The 20155-nt window shown below is 34.4% G+C and overlaps 1 protein-coding gene across 2 annotated transcripts in view; it reads right to left on the bottom strand.

The window, feature by feature from the left end:
• LOC148944115 (uncharacterized) overlaps positions 1 to 20155 on the bottom strand; it is a 285083-nt gene that overhangs the window by 81468 nt on the left and 183460 nt on the right. For both annotated transcript variants that reach the window (XM_089100272.1, XM_089100273.1), the window contains exons 20-21: positions 3324 to 6621; positions 389 to 1228 (exon numbers count right to left, since the gene is read on the bottom strand). In XM_089100272.1, coding sequence (XP_088956398.1) covers positions 389 to 1228; positions 3324 to 6621 — 4138 coding nt within the window. The remainder of the gene's footprint in view (positions 1 to 388; positions 1229 to 3323; positions 6622 to 20155) is intronic.

The raw sequence follows: 20155 nt of genomic DNA, 5'->3' as shown, positions 1-20155 counted from the left end.
TTTACTTTACTACCCTTTCTTACTACTTTACTTGTTTACTACCCAAAATAAAATTTAAGAAGAGGCTGATCTACCCTTTACATTTACTTCTACCTTACATTTTCTACTTCTTCTTCGCTACTTTACTTATTTACTTTACTACCATTTCTTACTACTTTACTTGTTTACTACCCAAAACAAAATTTAAGAAGAGGCTGATCTACCCTTTACATTTACTTCTACCTTACATTTTCTACTTCTTCTTCGCTACTTTGCTTATTTACTTTACTACCATTTCTTTTACTACTATTTCTTACTACTTTACTTGTTTACTGCAAAACTCTTGAGATAATACATGCTTAAAAATCAATGTTAAAACGCGACAAACACTAAAAATAAGATATATTACCTTTGGTCAGGATAACACGGGCCATTTTGCTTTCTGACTGGAAGTCATAGCTACCACCAAAGCTAATCGTTTCAAACCCTTTAAAAGGAGTATGGAGTCCTGCCTCTAAAGAGCTCTCATCATATTTAGCTGCAATAGATATTTTATCAAGTCCCTGGAAAGGTGTGTTTACTGTCGCTTTAAAGCTGGACGCATCATAATCAAGCTTCCCTGAAACTTTCTTCTTTTCCCCATTACAGTCGATGATGAAATCTGCGATTTTCTCATTCTTCTTAATAATACCGTCAATTAAAACGTCTTCCCAGTATTTATGCGGAGTGGAGAAAGTGGCCTTTACATCAATGAAGTCATTACTATTTACAGATACGAGGGAAGTTTCATACCTAGCAGCGTTCCTTTGGAATGACATTGCAAATTTAACTGTATTCTCCGTTTTGTCACACATTCCAGTCAATTCAATTTTTTCGAAGCCACGATGATAAGTTGAGAGATAAGCTTCAAAATCCAATCCACTCTTTCTTATTGATATGCTACTAGATATGTCGATTTTCTGACCATTTCGAGATAAAGTAAGAGATAAATATTTATTTTCAGCAGTAAAAGCATGCTGAGCCTTGGCACTTAGCATTTCAAATCCGGGAATGGATGTTCGAATTGTAGCATCAATTTCTTTGTCATCAAAGGAAAAAGAAACTGAGAAGTTTGATAGCTTGTTTTCAGTTTTTAAGCTCAACTCTGCTTTTTGTTCTTCAAGTTTAGTGGATACTTCAACTTCCCGATACCCAATAAATGGTGTTACAACTCGTACAGTGGCACCGTTTGGTAAAACGTCAACGTCCCCTGAAAAGAGACAAAAGCATAAACAATTTGGTTATCAGAGAAGGGCGCATGCACTCGAGTTTGCTCTCTGGGTGATCTGGGAAACTGGTACTTCAATATACTCCTTTTTCAAAATCAGACGACCACATCATTTGATCATTTGAAAAATCGAATGATCATCCCCACCCCCACGTTTAGGGGGGGTAAGCTCATGTCTGATTCCATTATTAGGTTCTACATGTACGTAGCTTATAACAAATTTACAAATCATTTAGTAGCATAGCTTCTAGAATGCTAATTTTGGTGTTAGAGCATAAGATCATATCTAGAGAAGTAACTTAGTTACTTCCTGAAATAGCATCGGTTTGTTTAGTAAGTTTGTTTGATGAGCATTTGATGAGCATGTTTAGTAAGTTTGTTTGATGAAGCTCATGTCTGATTCCATTATTAGGTTCTACATGTACGTAGCTTATAACAAATTTACAAATCATTTAGTAGCATAGCTTCTAGAATGCTAATTTTGGTGTTAGAGCATAAGATCATATCTAGAGAAGTAACTTAGTTACTTCCTGAAATAGCATCGGTTTGTTTAGTAAGTTTGTTTGATGAGCATTAAGAACAATTTTCAATATGAATAATATCGATTCTATTGGACTTATTTATATGGTGAATCTGTGGATACTCAAGAGTGCTACCTTAGACCCATCTTAAAATTATATATACACAAAAGTGAGATTTGTTTATTTATAATTAATGAAAACAATAGATTTATTTTCCTGGATTTGCCATTATAGATTATTACTAATTTGTGTTGCTCACTTGGAATTATATATCCGAGAGTAATTCATTAATATTATTTTTTTATAATGAAAATATAAGCATGATCCGTTTTCCAAAGCCTTAAACGCTCTCTTCTAAATTTCCCATTGGAAAGTAATTAAAAAAGAGGTCCTTCATCAGCAAATAAAATCAATTAGCTTCCTGCGTATCATTGCATTTACTCAGTTCTTGAATAATACCCCCCCCCCCCCCTCAAAAAAAATAACAATAAATGTTAAATTTAAGATAATTTATGGTGAGCTGGTCAAAATTAATATAAACTGATAATTTACTGGCTACCTTCAATCAGAATTCAAATGTTTTCTTGGAGAAGTTTTTATTAGTTTTTTTAAGCGCTGGTATGACATCTACTCTAATGATGACATCTACTGATGACTGATGACATCTACATCGACTGATGACATCATCTACATCTGATGACATCATCTACGACTGATGACATCATCTACATCATCTGACATCGACTACATCTACATCGACTGATGACATCTACTGTTCACTGATGACATCTACTCTAATGCAGCAACTAAATGGTGACACTGTTTATAAAGCATCCAGCATAGTCACTTCACGATGATATCAGTAGCAGCAATTCACTAAAATATAGGGGTGGCACATTTTCTTATTTAAAAAAAATGAAAATACCTAAAAGATATTTTTCAAAATATATCAACCTTACAAAAGCATATACTTCTTGGATTTTAGTTGGCTGCATGTCAAACAATTTTTATGAGAAGTAAGAAACACGTTTTTGGTGCCAACAGCTTATACATCAATAGCTGTTACTGAATCGTCACAAAAAAAAAAAAAAAAAAAAAAAAAAAAAAAAAAAAACCGTTTCTTTAATGATAAACAAACATGTGCATGAATCAGTCAGAACTCTAGCACAATTAATCAGTATCCAAAACCAGCAAAATATCAATAAAATAACCAAGAGTAGGCCGAGCCTTTCCTAGGGGGGGGGGGGGCAACCGGGGCCGTTGTCACAGGCGCCGTGGCTTGGGGGGCACCGCGACTGGGAAAATTGCCCACTTTCGTCCAATTTTTGCACTTTCGTTCATTCAGGAACATTCAGGATACGACAATATAAACATTCAGGATACGACGTCATTAGGGGGGCAATAGTTTAACAATACCGCAAATAGCAGTGTGGTCTAGACCAAGACAGGTCTAAGCTGGCTATTTAGATATTCATAACAGGAATTTCACAAGAAAAGATATTTTAGATACGAGGTCTTTGCTCTCAAATGGGGATATTTACTACTAAAAAACTTACCACTTAGGGTTGTTTTTGTCTTGTTTCTTTCTACCACCAGACTGCCACTAATCTTCTTCAAAAAATCATATTCAAGATTTAAACCATAGTTTTCCAAAAATGGAATATTTGATGACACAGCTGCTCTAAGATCAGATTTCTTGATGCTCATGAAACCACTCAGAGCAAGCGACAAATGATGCACACCTTTCACTATGTTTAGATTGTATAAGATATTCTCAGGAGATGCTTTTCTAGTACCTTCGATAGAAAATGATCTCAAACCTTCGAATGGAGTTTTAAGGGTAATCAAATAACTATCATCAATATTACCATCAGTATTTTCGAAAAACATTTCAAAAAAATCGTCATTCTTACTTGCATGCAAAACAAATTTGGACGTTTCTGATCGTTCAATGCTCACATTAAATGATAAATTTTCATATCCAGGGATTACTGTTGATGCATTGGCTGAAATATGCACTAAATCCGCATTAACATCAATATTTACAATCTTACTTGTCCCTTTTTGACAAAAAAGGTTAAATTTCGCAGGAACCGATCTCATATCATAATTCACTTTCAGCTCAAACCTTTGAAGAAGAGGCGGATTAAAAAATAAATGTAAGTATCCATTCCGTGGCTCCATTGATACTGCCACTGATAAATGGTAAATTTCAGAGTCATAGACCAGCTTCATTTCAAGTGTCTTTAAAGTGTCTTTAATATTATAGTTAATACTAACTTCAGTTTTGGATATTAGAGGGCCTTCTGGAATGACAACATAAATAGAGGGCATTAATAAATTTTGGATATTGAAAGAGCCAGTTACTTCAATCTTTTTAGTATCTTTTTGAAATACTATATTTCCATTATTAATTTCGTTTGACCAATCATAATCAAGGGCTGCTGTAACCTTTTGCATCTCTTTGAAAGGGGTTGTTAAAGTGCCGGTAGCTTCAAACCTATTCTGCTTCATATTATAGGATGCACTGATCGCATATTTGTGAGCATTACGTCCAAAATATGCTTCTAGCGATCTGTCAGTGTACTGTGCCGAAAAAACCATATTACTTGCAGTTTCAAAGGGTGTTGATAAAGTCATTTCCACTAGGCCAGATGGATTTTTTGCTTGAAAGATAATCTCAGCAGAATTCTTTCGAGCATTTAAAAGTAGAGAACGTTTTTTGGCGTCATAGCTCCCTTTTACGACAATCTTTTCGAGACCTATGATGGGAGTGTTAGCAGTTATCTCAACTTCGGTAGCAGCTGATGACGTTGCAACTCTAATCAAAATATCGGCACGAGATTTTGATGTTTGAACTATAGCTTGAATTTTCTTATCTCTTGCTGAATCATAGGTCAAATCAAGCGAAAGGGATTTGCTTAAAGCAAATGGATTTGTATATTTCAGATAGCAAAGTATTTTACCACCTATTTTGCGGTAAGAACCTACGGCCTTAATTTCTTGTTTGGCAAATTTTACAACAAATTCAGCTTTTTTAGAGTTAAAGTCTACAGCACCGTTTGCTCCAATTACTTCAAAGCCAGGAATAGGAGTGAAGAGCGAGAACTCAGAAAACATTTTAGTTGCTGTACTGCCAGCTCTACTCTGCAGCTCAAGCTTCACATTGTCAACATTTGTAATTAACTTCAGTTGTTTTTCAGCACTAGAAAGGTCATGGTTCATACTCAATCCCAAATTACGGAATTCCTGAAGAGGCGTTTTCAGCAAAACTTTAATGTCGCTAAAAGTATAAGAAAATATACCTTTATAGTCAAACTCAATCTTCCTGCCCCTTTGCCATTCAAACATTGCTATCAAAGATATTTGAGGTTTTGTATTGTCAAATGATCCAGATATTATTATCGGATCACAAAAATTTGGCAAGATAGAGCCATTTAAACTAATTAATTTGTCTTTATTAATGACAATTCCCACCAATTTCACTGACTTTGATTTACCATAGGTGACAGTGATCTCCGGTTTATATTCACCCTCTTTATCTGCATAATTTAAATTAAACTTCACATCCTCACTCCAAGTGGTTAATATTGATCCACTTCCAGCAACTCTAATACCACCTCTTTCACTCTTAACATCGAATAAGGATGCATACTTCACAGAATCACCAGAACTTGCTAATAACACTTCATGCATTACCTTCCGACTATTCCAGAGTTGCTTAATCTTAATATCAGTGTGTATGAGTGGTGAGTCCAATTGCAACACACCCTCAAAGTTGAGGGCATTTTTCAAAGCAATTTTTGTATTAAATAAATGCTTGGTTGAACCGTAAGTTAGCTGGATGAATGACGAAATGCTATTTGTTTTTTTTATATACTCCGTGTGGAATGCGGTTTCTGGGATGGAGGGCGAGCTTAATTTCAATTTTCCATACAGTATCTTTGATTTTCTATCAGTTTGACTATTCCCTTCAGTTAGAAGTGCATAATCATTCCCATTAATAGATGTCTCTATACCAGAACTGACTTTAGCCCCATGCAAAACATTCTTTAACTTGGAGGTGATATTATACCCTGGAACCAATGTAGAAACAGAGACATCGAAATTTGAAAAAGATAAATAAGTACCATCAATGTCTAACGACGTTGTTCGGCTATTTTCAACAGACAACTCTCCTGATGTTGATATTTTACCGTTGTTATTTGAGTGGATTAAATGCCCAGCTAATGTTGGTGCAAAAGGCGTTTCGAGTCGGCCCCTCAGACTATATTGAGAAGATCTTCTATTTTCCAAACTGTTTGATAGTATTTCAACCTTTATGTGCTTTTTGTTTAAATTACTTTCCAAAATATAGTTTCTATCACCATTATGTAAAGATGACTTGACAGAAAGAAGAAAATCTTCATACCCTCGCATAGTTGAATGAATGTTAAGAATTCCGTGTAATATACTGCTATTGAGCTCCCCATCCAATCCAAATTTTAAGATATTAATATCAGCAATATTGATGCTAAACTTAGTATGCAGTTTGCCAAATTCGTGTACATACATCATTTCAGTTATAAAAGGATCCGTAAATGGGGTCAAAAACTTAATTTTTCCTTTGTAGAACTTTTGCAAATTGTCGAATTGTTTGGCAAGTGTTCCTTGAAGGGTTGAAGTTTTATCATTTAAAGAAGTTGAAAGACTAAGTCTTTTTTCATTGCCACTGACTGTATATGAGAATTTGGCACCAAGCTTTTCAAAGTCTTTTAGGTTAGACGTTGCTAAGACAGCATAAATGAGAGACTCTTCATCTTGAAGACTAGATAATGAGACAGCTAGCTCGACTGACTTCCACTTACTTAAGACCTAAAAGTAAGAAAACTTCTTTTATGACTGAAGAATAGAGAGCAAATAGGTATATACACACATACTTCTATTACTAATAATGAAAGCTCATTACAGTGCAAAGGTGCATGAGGTCAACACAACTCCACAGGCACACATGCCAAACCAGTTTGTACCGTGCTCCAGTCTTTACTCCTTCACATAAAGTTCTTATTTCCTGTAAATCATTTCTTAAAACCCCTCTCACCATACTCAAAGACACCCTGCTTTTCCAGATGAATTTTCAAAAAGGAAGGTTTCACCAGTCTACTATCCTTCCTCTATAAAGCATAACCTGACCAGCTCAACCTTTCGTTAATTGTAACCATAGAAAGAGCAATGGAGCCGCACTTTTCTAGCAGCTAATTTTTTTAAATACCGCCATTCTAATGCGTACCTAAAACATATCCTTAAACAATTCTTCTGGAAACAGTTAGCATATCTTCCTCAACCCCCAAGTTTTTTGAAGCCTAAGTTTCAGAGCTAAACTTAACCACTCTTATTCATTCCCGTGATAACTAGCATTGTAATCTTTGTTCAAATGCTTTTTCTTCCTATTCATGAATAAATAAAAAAAAAACCTGCACTTCGGGTATTTTATTCTTTACATCTTAACTGTATCTTTCATCTTGCTAATATTGCTTCCTAAATAGGTGAAGCTATCTTCTTTGTAGATCTTATACTACAATTACTACTAACAACTCACAGCAGCACCAAGCTGTCTGAGGCCAAAACAGCTACACACGCTCCTCCTCCATCCCAATCTATTCAAAGCCTCCCTTGGTACACCCTCCCAGGAAGTTCCCATTTCCTTTAAATCTTTCTTTATGACGCCTTCCCACCCGAGATCAGGACGAACTGCTCTCCGTTTAGCCGTGGACGTCCGGCTGAAATTGACAATCTTCGGTAATCTGCCATCCTTCATCCGCACAACGAGCCCAAGCCATCTCAACCTTCCTTTCATTATAGCCCTAGAAAGCGGGACTGAACCACATTTTTCGCACAGTTTACTCTTTGAAATACAGTCAGTCAGCCGGGTACCCAACATCAGGACGACCCCTTGACAGACGTGAATCACCATTCCCACCATCAACGGTAACAGCCGTTTAACAGATTATCTCCATTCCACCGTACTTCCATCCCAAGTTAATAATATCCCCATTAATTGTCCGCTGTACTCCTTTTCTCTCAAGCCCGGTACGGTTCCGCCTTTTAATCCTTCTTCTCAAACGAATCCCAGTCTTCATCTAAAAAAAGATGCCGGATCCACGTCCCTCCCACTCCCTACTGGCTCCTACAATTAACAAACAAAAAATTGATCGCTTTAGTAACCGTTTTATTTTCCCAAAGCTCCTTGTTACGAACGCAGAAAGCCTGGGTTTTGACAAATTGATCGAACTAGAGGCCCTCTGTCAAGTACACAAAATTGATGTAATTGCCGTAATAGAGGCCTAAGCACAGAACCTTGACTGACTGAAAAATAAGGTCCACTCCCAATTCATAAAACTTCGTCCTCATGATCACCCCCTAGGTAAAAAGGGAGATGGAATACTATTTTTTGCAAATAATTATCTCTTTCCTAAATTAATTCATGCTCCCTACCTTTCAGATTACGATAAAATCATTTGGGTAAGAGGAAGACCCAAACTTTTACCAAGCCCCTTTAATTTGAATGTATTTTGCTATTTCTATTATTCTCCAAATCAAAACGCTGCACAAAGACAGCGATTCTACCAGCAACTGCATAGTAGTGCCGACTTTGTCCTCTGCAAATTCCCGAACGCTGGTATTTTCTTAGTAGGTGATGCTAATGATCTAACATTAAATTCTCTTTGTAATTCCCTAAACTTAAAACAGATAGTAAAAATGCCAACAACCAAGGGAAGTTCTACCCTTGATTTGATTTGCACCAACATGCAGGCTTTCTATACCCCTCCTGTCCCTTTGCCCCCGTTAGGAAGAAGCTACCATTTTTGTTTATTAATGAGCCCTCTCTCCACCTTTAATCATATTTTTTGTGTTACTGAATTCACTTATCGCCCAATTTCCGATGAGGGTCTTTTCAAATTAGGACCTTGGATTACTTTTGAAAACTGGCTGGCTCTCAAGGGGAAAAATGACATTGATTTTAAAGTTTCTAACTTCCGAAATCTGATTAAAACAAAATACATAGATTCCTTCCCCGAGAAAAAAGTAAAAATATGTTCTAATGACAAACCGTACATTACTAGCCAGTTGGAAAAGCTAATCAGAATTAAAATGAATCTACTCAAGAATGGCAAAACACCCAAAGCTAATTTACTGCTTAAACATATAAAAAAAGAAAATACTCAAATCTGTTTCTTTATATTATAAATGTAAAGTCAAGGATTTGTTTTCTACAAAGCCAAACAATGTTACAATAGAACAAAGAAAATTTGTGGGAAAACACATAATACTATAGACTTCCATTTCCAAGAAGACCCTTCAGTTACAGCCAATGATCTGAACAAATTTCTTTCTTCCATAGTTCAGAACCTCCCTCCCCTTTCTTTTGACACTCATTATGATTTGTGCTCTCTCAATTTTCCCGTTATTTCGCCCTCAGATGTAAAGGCAAAAATTAAGAACATTAAAAAGTGCAATACTTGTATACTAGACATCCCGATTGTACTAATTAAAGCCTTAGCCGACAATCTCTCAGAGCCTTTGTCCTTACTTTTTAGTACAATTACCTCTACGTGTAAATTCCCAAATTGTTGGAAGTTAGGTTTTATTACTTCCATAAAAAAGAAAGGTAACATGCAAGATTTTGATGGTGTCCATCCAATTACTCTTACTCCAGTTTTTTCCAAGTTGTATTGAAGCTTTTTAGCTGAGTGGTTGAAAGTAAAGATAATACCAAATGTTGACCAACAACAATTCGGAACATCTACATCTACCACTAATTGCGTCTTTCCTCTCTAATAGAACGCAAGTCGTGAAATACCTGAATGTATATTCTGAACCCATCCCAATTTATAATGGTGTGCCCCAGGGAACCCTCTTAGGTCCAATTTTATTCCTACAACCTTGGTGTCGATTTCCCGGATAGATGGAAATTCGTTGATGATCTAACTGTCTTAGAGACGTATTTCAAAATTTAAAAAGTAACCCAATGAACATCTTGGAATCGATATCAACCGAAGCTGTTACTAATGATATGGAAATCAACCCTGTAAAGTCAGCTGTTCTTACTACTAATTTCCTTAAAACTGCCCCATCTTTCTCCTGTCCAATCTCCCCTGAAATGTCTGTTACCACTATGAAATTACTGGGTGTTACCACCTCAAGCGACTTAAAATGGGATTGCCATCTTAATGGCATCTTAAAACGTGCAAATGCCGCATTTTCGCTCCTTAAAAAATTTAAATGCCCTAGATCGCATTGTTTGAGGGTTTTCCTCTCATTTGTACGCTCAATCCTTGAGTACGCCTGTCCTGTTTGGCATTCTGGAACCTCCATTGAATTGTCGAGCAGAAGTAAAATGCATCTATTGAATTCTATGGGACGTATAGGAAAACATTTCTACGGGACCTATACACCTTTTCAAAGACAGTGAGTACTCCGCTCACATGGCCTTATACTTCTACGGGACGTATAGAAATTACCGTGCTATTTGCTTGAAGCTATAGGAAAGCATTTCTATCGAACCTATACACCTTTTCAAAGAGAGTGAGTACTCCCCTCACATGGCCTTATACTTCTACGAGACGTATAGGAAAAACTATGCGATTCTACGACCGCAATAGGACCATGCTATTCTACGTTTGATATGAATGTGTCGGTAGATAGGATTTGCGAATTTGATCCTATTAAGGTGGAGAAAAAAAAGAGCTAACCATTTGCAAACACTTCGATTTGTACTGGAAAATACGCAAGAGGTGTTTGAACAGTTATGTCAATTTAAAATAGTTTAACGTTATAGTCTACTAAAAATTTGATGTAGATAGCAAGAAAAGAATTTTAATAACGGATAGCTTTACTTCTTCGATGTGTTCTGTATAGTACACAAGTTGTGGAGTGATAGGAGCGTGGATGCCTTAGAGTACTTATACTGTGATAGTGGAGGGGGGAGTTGCTAGCGAAAAAACCCGTATTATGATTTGGGATGTGTAGTTTGCTATTTGGACTTTTCAGAGCTAGGATTCTTAGTCTCTCATAGGTGTTCGTTGTCTGAAACCTATTGTTTGGGATGAGTAGTTTGCTATTTCAATCTTTTCTGAGCTAGGTTTACTAGTCTTTCGTAGGTGTGTGTTGTCTGAAACTTATGATTTGGGATATGTAAATTACTATTTCGGGCTTTTCTGAGCTGGATTTCTTAGTCTTTCGTTGATTTGTGTTGTCTGAAACCTATGATTTGGGATGTGTGGGTTGCTATTTATGACTTTTCTGAGCTAGATTTCTTAGCCTATCATAGGTGTGTTTTGTGAGAGAATTAGGATTTGGGATGTGTAGTGTGGGTGTGGGACGTTTTAGAGCATGGATTCTTTGTCCCTCATAGGTGAGTGCTGTATGAAAACTATTATTTAGTATGAATAGTTTTCCATTTCAAGCGTTTATTGGTTATGCTTTTTTTTATTTTATAGGTGTTTGTTGTCTTAAATTCATGATTTGGGAAATGTAAATAACTATTTATGGATTTTCTAACCTGGATTTATTAGTCTTTCGTTGATCTGTGTTGTCTGAAACCTATGATTTGGGGTGGGTGGGTTGCTATTTTTGACTTTTCTGAGCTGGATTTCTTAGTCTTTCATAGGTGTGTGTTGTCAGAAACCTATGATTTGGGATGGGTGGTTTGCTATTTTTGACTTTTCTGAGCTTGGATTTCTTACCCTTTCATAGGTGTGTGTTGTCAGAAAATTATGATTTGGGATGTGTAGTTTGCTATTTGGACTTTTCAGAGCTAGGATTCTTTGTCTCTCATAGGAGATTGTAGTCTGAAAACTATTGTTTGTGATGAGTAGTTTTCCATTTCAGGCGTTTATGAGCTAGGTTTTCTTTTATTTTGTAGGTGTGTGTTGTCTGAAACTTATGTTTTGGGATATGTAAATTACTATTTCGGGCTTTTCTGACCTAGATTTCTTAGTCTTTCGTTGATCTGTGTTGTCTGAAACCTATGATTTGGGGTGGGTGGGTTGCTATTTTTGACTTTTCTAAGCTGGATTTCTTAGTCTTCCATAGGTGTGTGTTGTCTGAAACCTATGATTTGGGATGGGTGGTTTGCTATTTTTGACTTTTCTGAGCTGGATTTCTTACCCTTTCATAGGTGTGTGTTGTCAGAAAATTATGATTTGGGATGTGTAGTTTGCTATTTGGACGTTTCAGAGCTAGGATTCTTAGTCTCTCATAGGTGTTTGTTGTCTGAAACCTGTAGTTTGTGATGAGTAGTTTGCTATTTCAGGCTTTTATGAGCTAGGTTTTCTAGTATTTCGTAGGTGTTTGTTGTCTGAAACTTACGTTTTGGGATATGTAAATTACTATTTCGGGCATTTCTGAGCTAGATTTCTTAGTCTTTCGTTGATTTGTGTTGTCTGAAACCTATGATTTGGAGTGGGTGGGTTGCTATTTTTGACTTTTCTGAGCTGGATTTCTTAGTCTTTCATAGGTGTGTGTTGTCGGAAACCTATGATTTGGGATGGGTGGTTTGCTATTTTTGACTTTTCTGAGCTGGATTTCTTACCCTTTCATAAGGTGTGTGTTGTCAGAAAATTATGATTTGGGATGTGAAGTTTGCTATTTGGACTTTTCAGAGCTAGGATTCTTAGTCTCTCATAGGCGTTTGTTGTCTGAAACCTATAGTTTGGGATGAGTAGTTTGCTATTTCAGGCTTTTATGAGCTAGGTTTACTAGTATTTCATAGGTGTGTGTTGTCTGAAACTTGTGATTTGGAATATGTAAGTTACTATTTCGGGCTTTTCTGAGCTAGGTTTCTTAGTCTTTCGTTGGTGTGTGTTGTCAGATACCTATGATTTGGAATGGGTGGATTGCTATTTTTGACTTTTCTGAGCTGGATTTCTTAGTCTTTCATAGGTGTGTGTTGTCGGAAACCTATGATTTGGGATGGGTGGTTTTCTATTTTTGACTTTTCTGAGCTGGATTTCTTACCCTTTCATAGGTGTGTTTTGTCAAAAAATTATGATTAGGGATGTGTAATTTGCTATTCGGACTTTTCAGAGCTAGGATTCTTAGTCTCTCAGAGGTGTTTGTTGTCTGAAACCTATAGTTTGGGATGAGTAGTTTGCTATTTCAGGCTTTTATGAGTTAGGTTTCCTAGTATTTCGTAGGTGTGTGTTGTCTGAAACTTATGTTTTGGGATATGTAAATTACTATTTCGGGCTTTTCTGAGCTAGATTTCTTAGTCTTTCGTTGGTGTGTGTTGTCTTAAACCTATGATTTGGGATGGGTGGGTTGCTATTTTTGACTTTTTTGAGCTGGATTTCTTAGCCTTTCATAGGTATGTGTTGTCGAAAACCTATGATTTGGGATGGGTGGTTTGCTATTTTGACTTTTCTGAGCTGGATTTCTTAGCCTTTCATAGGTGTGTGTTGTCAGAAAATTATGATTTAGGATGTGTAGTTTGCTATTCGGACTTTTCAGAGCTAGGATTCTTAGTCTCTCATAGGGGTTTGTTGTCTGAAACCTATAGTTTGGGATGAGTAGTTTGCGATTTCAGGCTTTTATGAGCTAGGTTTCCTAGTATTTCATAGGTGTGTGTTGTCTGAAACTTGTGATTTGGGATATGTAAGTTACTATTTCGGGCTTTTCTGAGCTAGATTTCTTAGTCTTTCGTTGGTGTGTGTTGTCAGAAACCTAAAATTTGGGATGGGTGGATTGCTATTTTTGACTTTTCTGAGCTGGATTTCTTAGCCTTTCATAGGTGTGTGTTGTTTGAAACCTATGATTTGGGATGGGTGGTTTGCTATTTTAGACTTTTCTGAGCCAAGGTTTCTTAGTCTTTCGTAGGTATGTGTTGTCTGAAACCTATAAAAATAAACTATTTCTATAAAATCTAAGCCAATAAGGGTTTTGACCGTAAACTCTAGTTTTTTGTAAGAAAATTATGGAAAGTACAATTCTCTGGTTCAAATGTGAAACTTAAGTCCAGTTATGAATCGAAAAATAAACTAGTTCTGTAAAATCTGAGTTAATAGGGGTTTTCGACCGTAAACTCTAGTTTTTTTTGTAAGAAAATTATGGAAAATACAATTCTCTGGTTCAAATGTTAAAATTAATTCAAGTTATGGATAGAAAAATTAAATATTTATGTAAAATTTGAGATAATAAGGGTTTTCTGAGCGTGAACTCTAGTTTTTTATAAGACAATTATAAAGAATACAATTGTCTGATTAAAGTTGAAAACTTAAAGCCCATTTTTGGATCGAAAAAAAAAACTATTTCCGTAAAATCTGAGCTAATAAGGGTTTTTGACCGTAAACTCTAGTTTCTTGTAAGAAAATTATGGTAAATACAATTCTCTAGTTCAAATGTGAAACTTAAGTCCAGTTTTGGATACTCGTATTGAGGAGGACTGATGGTTCTAATTCAATATTTTTTTCATAAAAACAAACAATTTTTTTTTAAGCCTCAAAATTATTCAACTTTATTTTTTTGTAGGTATCTTAAAATGACAAATATGCTTACGGCTCTAACAATTGTACTCTATGATTGGTCAGAGACATGATGTGGCTTTCCAACTGGTATTCTATGTCCGGTTACTGACACTAACTAGTCTATTGCACGTATTAAATCAGTATTTTTTACGCAGTGGAACGATAAACACATAAGTCATATCTTTTTTTTAAAAAAAGTGAAGATGGAGCATTTTAATAAAGTGTGTTCACATAACAAGGTTATTGTAGCATTGAATGCCGACAAGGAGAAGTATTTAAACTATGAAACAAGTACAAGTGGTAGCACTATTGGAAATGTATGCATGCATTGTCTTGACAGTAAGGAATTAAATTTCTTTGGAATACCGAAAAAATTCAACTCTTATGTTGGTGGTTATGTGAGATTGAGATGTCCAGAGATGATTGCACTCAAAGAGAATGCAAACATAAAAATAATCTTTGATGATAGAGGACAATCCTTGCTACTCTTGCAGGTAACACATTACCTACTAATACATCCAATCGTCACCTGTCGGGTATTAGCATTCAACGGAAGATCAATAAAAGAAAGGCCTACTTTTCTACTAAAATCATAAACCATATCTTGTATACGTGCTGAAACTGTTACCTGTGTAAAGATAATGTGATAATAGACAGTGAAATTGCCAGAAAAATAAAAAGGGCGTTGGCAGAAAATATCACTATGGAATATAAAGATGAATCGGTGAAATACAAAGCACCAGGAAACGTTACTGCCATTGATCAAGCAGTCAATGAACCAAATAATACCAAAGACGAAAAGCATATTGAGCCTTTTGATGAGACACCAGTAAAAATTGTGTATGACTCAAAATGGAATAATGATTATTCTACTGATTACGAACAAAGAGAAGACAATAACTATAATATCAAGAGAGAACATGGTGAAATATTTTATGGAAAAGATTCAAAATGTCCAAAGTTAATCATTGATATTAATAATGTATCATAATATATTTTTTGTATTAATATTCTACATAGCATTATTTCATTAAAAATATACTATACATTACATAGTTGTGTGTTCATTATTTTTAGAGTAAGCTAGCATATCAAACGTTTAGAATGTCTAATAAAACGTCGGAGATGTAAGAAAAGGAATTTGCATACATCTATTGTCAAACACATGGGATAACATAGACAAAATCTTCGTATCAGAATGAATAAATTATTTATCAACATCCGTTGTTGGATATGTCATTATGCAAAAATTGTAAGTAAGTAACAAACTCTTTCTTGAATTAACCTCTTGTATACACAATACAGAAATTTAATTAAGGAAATTATGAAAAAAAATTGTAAGTAAGTAGCAAATTCTTTCTTGAAGTCACCTCTTGGATACACAATGCAGAAATTTCATTTAAGAAATTATCAACAATTGTAAGTAGCAAATTCTTTCTTGAATTGTCCTCCTGGATAAATAAAAAAGACTTTTCATTCAAGAAATTATGACAAAATTCTAAGTGAGTAACAAACTCTTTCTTGAAGTCACCTCTTGGATACACAATGCAGAAATTTCATTTAAGAAATTATGAAAAAATTGTAAGCAAGTAACAGACTCTTTCCTGAAGTCACCTCTTGGATACACAATGTAGAAACTTCATTTAAGAAAATATGAAAAAATTGTAAGTAAGTAAGTAACAAATTCTTTCTTGAAGTCACCTCTTGGATACATAATACAGAAATATCATTAAAGAAATTATGAAAAAATTGTAAGTAAGTAGCAAATTCTTTCTTGAATTCGCCTGCTGGATAAACAAAAAGACATTTCGTTCAAGAAATTATGACAAAATTCTAAGTAAGTAACAAACCCTTTATTGTTTTCACATCTTAGATACACGATGTAGAAATTTCATTCAAGAAATTATGAAAAATTCTCAGTAAGTAACAATTTCTTTCTTGAAGTGCCCTCTTGGATACACAATACGGAAATTTCATTCAAGAAATTATGAATATATTTGTAAGTAAGTAACAAACTCTTTATTGATTTCACCTCTTGAATACACAATACAGATACTTCATTCAAGAAACTATGAAAAAATCGCAATTAAGTAACAAACTCTTAATTATTTTCTCCTCTTGAATATACAATACGGAAATTTCATTCAATAAATTATGAAAAAATTATAAGCAAGTAACAAACTCTTTCCTGAAGTCACCTCTTGGATACACCATGCAGAAACTTCATTTAAGAAACTATGAAAAAATTATAAGTAAGTAAGCAACAAATTCTTTCTTGAATTCGCCTCTTGGATAAACAAAAGTCATTTCATTCAATAAATTATGACAAAATTCTAAGTAAGTAACAAACCCTTTCTTAAATTCGCCATTGGGATGCACAATACAGAACTCCACGTTTTCAACTTTGTTTCAACTCCACGTTTTCAACCAGACTGGTTTTTTAGACAAAACCCATTTTTTAGGGGCCAATCAGAGACAGCGGAGGTTGCTCAATATACTATAACTTGATTGGTGATTGGTTACACACTGCGACGGCGAATACATAGTGAGAGAGACATGCAAAGTCGACATAGCTTTATTTCATTTTTTAAGGTTAATTTAGACGAGGTTACATGCACGCACGTAACCTCGTGTGGACACGCACGTAACCACACAAAATTGTGTGGGGAATCCCCGTTCGTACTGCTCACTTTTTTGCAATGTGTAGGAACCAGTGGGGAATCCCCGCTCGTTTGGAAAGGTACCAAGGAAAGGCATGCAAATAGCATGCAGTTTCAAAACGTATTTGATCACGTGTAGAGGTCCCATAGAATGAAATTTCTGTATTTTGCATGCAAACGGTGAATTCAAGAATGAGTTTGTTACTTACTTAGAATTTTGTCATAATTTCTTGAATGAAATGTTTTTTTTTGTATCCAAGAGGTGAAATCAATAAAGAGTTTGTTACTTACTTTCCATGTTTTTTTAAATAATTTCTTGAATGAAATTTCCGTATTGTGTATCCAAGAGGGGACTTCAAGAAAGAGATTGTTACTTACCTGGAATTTTCTCATAATTTCTTGAATGAAATTTCCGTATCGTATTGCGTATCCAAGAGGAGACTTCAAGAAAGAGATTGTTACTTACTTAGAATTTTCTCATAATTTCTTGAATAAAATTTCCGTCTTGTGTATCCAAGAGGTGTATTCAAGAAAGAGTTTGTTACTTACTTACAATATTTTTATAATTTCTTGAATGAAATATCTGTATTGTGCATCCAAGAGGAGAATTCAAGAAACAGTTTGCTACTTACTTACAATTTTTTCATAATTTCTTGAGTAAAATTGCTGTATTGTCTGTCCAGGAAGTGAGTTCAAGAAAGAGTTTGTTTTCAATGTTTTTTCATAATTTCCTGAATTAAATTTCTGTATTGTGCATCCCAATGGCGAATTCAAGAAAGGGTTTGTTACGTACTTAGAATTTTGTCATAATTTCTTGAATGAAATGATTTTTTTGTTTATCCAAGAGGCGAATTCAAGAAAGAATTTGTTACTTACTTACTTACAATTTTTCATAGTTTCTTAAATGAAGTTTCTGCATTGTGTATCCAAGAGGTGACTTCAGGAAAGAGTTTGTTACTTGCTTACAATTTTTCATAATTTATTGAATGAAATTTCCGTATTGTATATTCAAGAGGAGAAAATAATTAAGAGTTTGTTACTTACTTGCGATTTTGTCATATTTTCTTGAATAAAATATCTGTACTGAGTATTCAAGATGTGAAATTGATAAATATTTTGTTACTTACTTATAAACATTTTCATAGTTTCTTGAATGAAATTTCCGTATTTTGTATCTAAGAGGGGACTTCGATAAAGGAATTTCTACTTAATGAGAATTATCTCATAATTTATATAATGAAATTTATACATCGTGTATCTAAGACGTGAAAACAATAAAGAGTTTGTTACTTACTTAGAATTTTGTCATAATTTCTTGAACGAAATGTCTTTTTGTTTATCCAGCAGGCGAATTCAAGAAAGAATTTTCTACTTACTTACAATTTTTTCATAATTTCTTTAATGATATTTCTGTATTGTGTATCCAAGAGGGGACTTCAAGAAAGAAATTGTTACTTACTGAGAATTTTTTTATAATTTCTTGAATGAAATTTCTACATCGTTTATCTAAGACGTGAAAACAATAAAGAGTTTGTTACTTACTTAGAATTTTGTCATAATTTCTTGAACGAAATGTGTTTTTGTTTATCCAGCAGGCGAATTCAAGAAAGAATTTGCTACTTACTTACAATTTTTTCATAATTTCTTTAATGAAATTTCTGTATTGTGTATCAAAGCGGAGACTTCAATAAAGAATTTGCTACTTACTTATTTACATTTATTTAATAGTTTCCTAAATGAAGTTTCTGCATTATGTATCCAAGGGGTAACTTCAGGAAAGAGTTTTTTACATGCTTACAATTTTTTCATAATTTCTTAAATGAAATATCCGTTTTGGGTATCCAAGAGTTGACTTCAAGAAAGAGTTTGTTACTTACTTAGAATTTTGTCATAATTTCTTGAATGAAATGTCTTTTTTATTTATCCAGGAGGCGAATTCAAGAAAGAATTTGCTACTTTCTTACAATTTTTGATAATTTCTTAAATGAAATTTCTGCATTGTGTATCCAAGAGGTGACTTCAAGAAAGTTTGTTACTTACTTACAATTTTTTTTTCATAATTTCCTTAATTAAATTTCTGTATTGTGTATCCAAGAGGTGAATTCAAGAAAGAGTTTGTTACTTACTTACAATTTTGTCATAATGACATATCCAACAACGGATGTTGATAAATAATTTATTCATTCTGATACGAAGATTTTGTCAATGTTATCCCGTGTGTTTGACAATAGATGTATGCAAATTCCTTTTCTTACATTTCCGACGTTTTATTAGACATTCTAAACGTTTGATATGCTAGCTTACTCTAAAAATAATGAACACACAACAATGTAATGCATAGTATATTTTTAATGAAATAATGCTATGTAGAATATTTATACAAAAATATATTATGATACATTATTAATATCAATGATTAACTTTGGACATTTTGAATCTTTTCCATAAAATAGTTCACCATGTTCTCTCTTGATATTATAGTTATTATCTTCTCTTAGTTCGTAATCAGTAGAATAATCATTATTCCATTTTGAGTCATACACAATTTTTACTGGTGTTTTATCAACAGGCTCAATATACTTTTCGTCTTTGGTATTATTTGGTTCATTGACTGTTTGATCAATGACAGTAACGTTTGCTGGTGCTTTGTTTTTCATCGATTCATCTTTATATTCCATAGTGATATTTTCTGACAATGCCCTTTTTATTTTTCTGGCAATTTCACTGTCTATTATCACATTATTTTTACACAGGTAATAGTTTCGACACGTAGACAAGATATGGTTTACGATATTAGTAGAAGAGTAGGCCTTTCTTTTATTGATCTTCCGTTGAATGCTAATACCCGACAGGTGACGACTGGATGTATTAGTAGGTAATGTGTTACCTGCAAGAGTAGCAAGGAGTTGTCCTCTATCATCAACGATTATTTTTATGTTGGCATTCTCTTTGAGTGCAATCATCTCTGGACATCTCAATCTCGCATAACCACCAACATAAGAGTTGAATTTTTTCGGTATTCCAAAGAAATGTAATTCCTTGCCGTCATGACAATGCATGCATACATTTCCAATAGTGCTACCATTTGTACTTGTTTCATAGTTTAAATACTTCTCCTTGTCGGCATTCAATGCTACAATAACCTTGTTATGTGAACACACTTTATTAAAAGGCTCCATCTTCACTTTTTTTTAAAAAAGATATGACTTAAGTGTTTATCGTTCC

This window comes from Artemia sp. Qi Xiang Cuo, chromosome 14, assembly GCF_049724085.1.
Source record: "Artemia sp. Qi Xiang Cuo chromosome 14, ASM4972408v1, whole genome shotgun sequence".
NCBI lineage: Eukaryota > Metazoa > Arthropoda > Branchiopoda > Anostraca > Artemiidae > Artemia > Artemia sp. Qi Xiang Cuo.
The sequence above is the reverse complement of the archived record's forward strand: the minus strand, read 5'-3'. Positions and strand labels throughout refer to the sequence as shown.